A 5,818-nucleotide genomic window follows, 5' to 3' on the forward strand; every position below is an offset into this window, starting at 1 on the left:
CCATGGACAAAAGCGGGATGCCCTGGCATTTGCGCTACCTGGGCCAGCCCGAAATAGGCGACAAGAACCGCTACGCGCTGGTGCGCAACTGCGTGGACATCGCTACTTCGGACAACCTGACAGACTTTCTGGTGGAGATGGGCTTCCGCATGGACCACGAGTTTGTGGCCAAAGGGCACGTGTTCCGCAAGGGCATCATGAAGATCATGGTGTACAAGATCTTCCGCATCCTCATGCCAGGAAACACTGAGAGCATTGAGCCGCTCTCTCTCTCATACCTGGTGGAGCTCAATGTGGTTGCACCAGCAGGACAGGATGTTGTTTCTGATGACATGAGGAACTTTGCTGAGCAACTGAAGCCTCTGGTGCACCTGGAAAAAATTGACCCCAAAAGGCTAATGTGACTGAAAAGCTGGGCAGAGGGTGTTTTTCTCAAATGCCTTTTGAGGGAGAGGGGAATAAAGGGCTACAGATCAGTGTTTCACCAGTGTCAGTTACTGAGTGTTTTTCCCTTCACTTGTGGGTGGGAGCAGAAGGGGAATCTTCTTTAAGTTAATGCCATTCGAAACATCAGTCACTTTCGTTCTCCTGTTGGGGAGGTATCAGTTAGAGAGCATATTGCGCAGTGATCCAAAAACATAGGTACCTGCTGGAATTCATCCTTCTCTGTACCCACGGCCCCGCGCTGCCTTTTTTTCCCCTTTAAAATATGCTTTAACTGCAGGAGGAGGTGTTACCGCAAGCATAAACCCAGGAACCACACAGTATGAGAAAGCACGGGTACACCTACTTACAGTAGAAAAGCCATGTAATGCTGTAGGTGACGGGAACAGCTACACCACCAGATACTTCAGTGAAACCATTTCTGACAGAACCAAATGGAAAACAGTTTAGCAGTATTACAAATTGAGAGGCTGTCAAGTGTTTTAATGCTATTCCAGCTTTTTCAATAAAGTTTGGTACAGCAGTCTTAGTTAATGAGAAAGCAGTAAATTACGTGGGTTTTTTATTATTAGGCAGCAATACCTGACAGCAATATTGAAAATCGACACGTTAAGCAGTTCAGAGCATCACAGTGCTGCTAACTGAACAGGTAATGATTCTGTACCACCTCTCAATAGTTGGATGGTTAGTTACTCTCCCTATATATCAATACTTCAAGTAGTTTGAGAGTTTTCAAATATGGATCAAATAAACAAACAAACAAAAAAAGGCTGGAAAAACCAGCAACGATGAAGAAGCTTACATAAATTTCTCAAGTTCTTTATAGAGTGCAGCTGTTCTACCCATTGCTGAAATGCACTAACCTCTCTCACAGATATTGTTGCCCTTAAGCATTATGCAACTTTATGTAGTAACTAAAGGTAAAGACTGCTCCCACAAGCAGCTTAAAAAAAAAATAATCCTTTTAAATTAACAGCAACATTTTCAACACTGGAGGTTGGACAAGGTAACACACGAAGACAAATAGTGCTCCCTGTGTGCGGTGTCTCAAGTGTCAGACTGATGCAGGCTCTACATTGAGGGTGTGGGGACAACCGAGTACTGGAACACCAGCTGGAGAACGTCACCGTGTTGAGTACGCAGCAGTGATTTCCAGCAGGGGTTAAGGATGAGGAGACCTGTGCAGCTGCTCATTAGCTACCAGAGGTAACTTTCTGGAGGGCCCAGATGCACCTCCAGTTCTCTTGCACTCCGGTCTAATTCACCCTCATCAGACAGCACACTATCCTGGGCCGCTGAGCCTGGAATTCTTCAGCGTACTGCTAAGAAGGCAAAACTCCCCAGGGGACAAGAGGCTGGTCGCAGTGCTCTGCCTCTCCCTGGAGCTGAACTTGGTGGGTTGCTCCACTATTCAGTTGCAGTCCCAGCCCAGAAGGTGGGAATCCTTGAGGCAGTTGTCACATCCCCAGCACTTTAAAATTTGTTGGAATTGGAGAAATTGCTTACCACAGACTTTCATGATCCACGGCTTGTCTCTTGTGACATAAAATTTTAGAAAAAAGTAAAAAAGATCACAAAAGCTGAATATTTAATGTCAGCTTTTCAAAGGGTAGGTGCTTGTAAGTGAAAGAGACACAGAAAACAGTAAGTACACAAGTCCTTCCCACGGCATCTGAAAGGAACTCACTGGGTAACTTTCCTTCCAAGTTTCTTACTGGAGAGGCAAACAAATCAGAGTGTTGATGTTAATGTAATGGTGATAGAGAGGAAAATCCCACATGGAGTTTCAGGCAGGCCAGCTCAAGCAGAAGGAGACTGGATGGGAAGTTCCCAAATGGAGTTTTTTCACTTCACATGGCAGCAAGTCTGACTATTGCTTAGTCTGAGTTCTCAAAACTAAAAACAGTAATTTAAAAAGTTCTTTTTAAGGAGAGTTAGTTTAAACCTTAAAAATTGCAGCAACCCACATTGTCAGCCTTCCTTATTCTAGCTCTAGTCTATGCACAGAAGAGGCTGGTGTGCAGAGAAAAAAGGCTGACTGCACCAACGGCTACAGCTGAAGAAAAACAGGCACCTAATGCTCAAAGTGTATCCCTTTATCTAATGAAATACGCTCTTCTCGTCCTATGAAACTTGGCTGTTACAGCTGCAGACTAAACACAATGCCAATAGACATTCGCATGGTAAATCGCATGGCATAGCCCTAACCAATTATCATTCACTAATATCTAAGGTAAAATTGTATTACACAGATGGCTACGGAAACGCGCACCCTATCCTTACTGGAAATTACGTGTTTTTAAAATTGTACACAGCTTATGGGACCAGGAACGTGACTCTACTCATTTTACTTTGGGGGATTTATTTTTGCCAACTGAAATAGCTGCACGTTCCAAGGGCAAGACTTACCTCAGGGCTCTGTTTGTTGCAATATATTACCCAAGGCCCGATGCAGCTGAGCTTAAGGTAAGTTTTCTATCTGTGCAAGTAATGCCTTCCATTATGTCAAACTGTTCCTCCAGTCCTGCATACTTGTAAGGTTTCTACAACTTGATTACTACATAAGAAGTAGAAATCCATGCATAACTATTTAAATAAAGGTAGGATTGTTATCGACCCATTAGGCACCAGCTATTTCTGCTATTAGGAAAGCTTGCTGTACAGAAGCTCATGTCACTTCAAGATTTTTTCATACTTCAGAAAAAGCCACAGGTTTATCATCTGGCAGTGTCAGTCCTGGATCTCTGTTCTTCCATGGAAACTTCCAGAGCATTGTCTTCATTTATACAGAATTAACAAGACCTGAAATACTGTAACTGTAGAGGAACAGCTTTTAACATGCCTCTGATATGCTAGCACAAAATGAGGTTTTCAATACATAAACTAACGTGGCATCTGAGTTTTCATCTTGGTAACCTCAAGTAATACAGGTAAACCGAATTCCTGTAAAGTGTTTTCCATAAATCATAATATTGTATGTAACTTTGTCCATGATCTAAAAGTTGGTTAAACTGTAAAAATCTCTCAAATAGGTTTCTCCAAAGCCCTGAAAGGTTAAAAATAACTACAAGCCAGAATTTTTCTTTATAGTTTTTAATGCTTTTCACTTTTAAATACTGTTTTTAAATTTGTGATTGTAACATGGAAGAGCCAACTTTTTAATTTTTAAAACTTATCATTAGGATCATAAAGCTATTATAGAACAAACAGTTACACTCTACACACTCAAGGTACTCAAAAATATGATTCATGTTTTAAGTCTGTAAATGAACAATGGCAATTCAAATACAGCGTCATCTGTACAACTTGACAAAAATACAGGTGGACAATCTGATTAAAGAGAATCTGCACAGCTTCAGATTAGCCAGCTCGGCCCAGTTAAGTGAAAGATTTGGTTTTTTTTTTTATCCCCAAAGTGCATCACATTTTTCACAGATAAATTTGTCAAAACAAGATGTTCAGGTTCTCAGGCAGGGTAACAATGACCACCTCGTTCTCATTCCCAACACAAGTTCTTTTTCCTTCAGATCTAGTACCGAAACGTCCAGATTCTCCAAACAGACGCAGGTAACAGAAGAACACTATCTGACGGAGAAGACAGCTGTGTTCTCAGCCTTTCACATTGTTTCAGCTCACAAAAACATCCATTCTAGAGCCAGGAGCTGCTTCTGCAAAGACCACCACAGCTGTATAAATACTACTGACCCATTAACAGGAAGAAGTCAACTCGGAGAGCACAGGTACATGGCAGTGACTGAAAAGAGGGACGGGCTCAAGAGACAGGGCAAATTTATAAAACTGCTTTTAAAACTGTAACAGATCCCTTCCAGAAGAAAGGATCTAATGGCTATCTGCACACGGACAATGACAGGCCTAGAGGAGAACTGCCTTTTTTTCATTTGTTTTTAAAGAGGTCAGTCCATACCGATTTCTCAACCTTGTAACATCTTCCATATTCTTTAAGAACTCTGATTGGGCAGGGCTAGCTGTAGTGAAGTACCAGTGCCTTTTTCTAAAAGTAAAATGTATTCTTTACAAATAGTATCTGTAGTGTAATTTTATTTACAGAATAAATCGCAAAAGTACATCACATTTAGTGCAAATGCAACTAATGATATAAGTTTATATACTGCTTTGTAAACTCTCCATACCTTTGTAAAATAAAGCTATCCAATTAATTAATAATAAACTCGCCTGTGTTCCAACAATTACCAGAAACAGCAAATAAGGAGTTAAACTCTTCATCTTTTGGATTTTTTTTTTTTTTGTTTTAAAGTTCCCATCAGTGGCTACGGTGGAATGAACCACTGCTTGGTTGATTGTAAAAAGATCAAGTACATTTGAGGTATAAGATTTACTTTTTTTTTAACATCGCTATATAAAATGCTTACTGGTGATATAGTAAACATGTACAAATTTTTGTCTTATTTGCCTTGCTAGCATTACCATATAGGCACTTTTCTACATATTCAAATTAAGAGAATAACTCTGTAATAAGGCATATTCCATGCACACCATTAGAGAAAGGCAAATAAAAAGGGAAGTGTTATGGAGAATGAAATCTGCATGCATGCGTAATCATGCGTTATGCATGAATTCATCCCCACAGTGAAGACGAACAAAGGAAGTTTAACACCGTGCAGATCACATTTAATCATTTACCAAATCTTCATTAAGTTACGCTATTATATTTATTTTCAGGCACCTACCACAGACCTTCAGCTTGCTTTTGAATAATAAAAAACCCTGAAACTTTCTTTTGCGGACACGCAGGTTAGTGAAGCACCAAGCAATCTCTGAGGAGTTTCCAACTATGGGACACAGATAAAAGTCCTCAGAGTCAGTACCGGTCTGCTGCAGTCCTCTCCTAACAAGCGCCTCCAGAATCAAAGGCAGGCAGGTACCTGACAATTAAATTCTCACCGCAACTAAAGGGAGTTTTCCAGTAAGAACTATGCATCCTTATAGCTTTGATGGGTTTTTGATCAAGAGGCAAATAATTTTCTACATGAACCTCACAGTGTGGCTTTAAGATGAGACAAACACATGCAGGATTCTGAAAATAATGTACTCATCCTCATTCTAGACTGGGAATGTTGTCTTACTTAGTCCAAATTACTTCAAAAAAATATTAAGAGTGCACCTTCTCACAGCTTCGGGAAAGGCATGGATATCATGCAAGAAAGCAGTCCACATACAGCATGGACAGATGACTTCTAGCTTTCAGGCAGTCTCTTGCCCTCTCATACAGGATCTTACTAGATATTTCTGGATCATGTTTACTAACAAAAATCTTGTAGCACATATTACATAACTAAAAATACAATAGAAATATAAAGATATCTGGAAAAAAATAAAGCTTTTCACACTCTTA

The 5,818-nt window shown here is 40.3% G+C and overlaps 1 protein-coding gene across 1 annotated transcript; it reads left to right on the plus strand.

The window, feature by feature from the left end:
- Positions 1-2: 2 nt before the first annotated feature.
- Positions 3-414, plus strand: MED18 (mediator complex subunit 18). The gene has a single exon (XM_010135172.1). It carries the CDS (start codon positions 3-5, stop codon positions 402-404), a length of 402 nt encoding a protein of 133 aa, XP_010133474.1. The 3' UTR covers positions 405-414.
- Positions 415-5,818: the final 5,404 nt, after the last annotated feature.

This window comes from Buceros rhinoceros, unplaced genomic scaffold (assembly GCF_000710305.1).
Source record: "Buceros rhinoceros silvestris isolate BGI_N320 unplaced genomic scaffold, ASM71030v1 scaffold25224, whole genome shotgun sequence".
Classification (NCBI taxonomy): domain Eukaryota; kingdom Metazoa; phylum Chordata; class Aves; order Bucerotiformes; family Bucerotidae; genus Buceros; species Buceros rhinoceros.

Coding starts and splice junctions, on each gene's coding strand:
- MED18 (XM_010135172.1), top strand. CDS start 3: ATGGACAAAAGCGGGATGCCCTGGCATTTGCGCTACCTGGGCCAGCCC.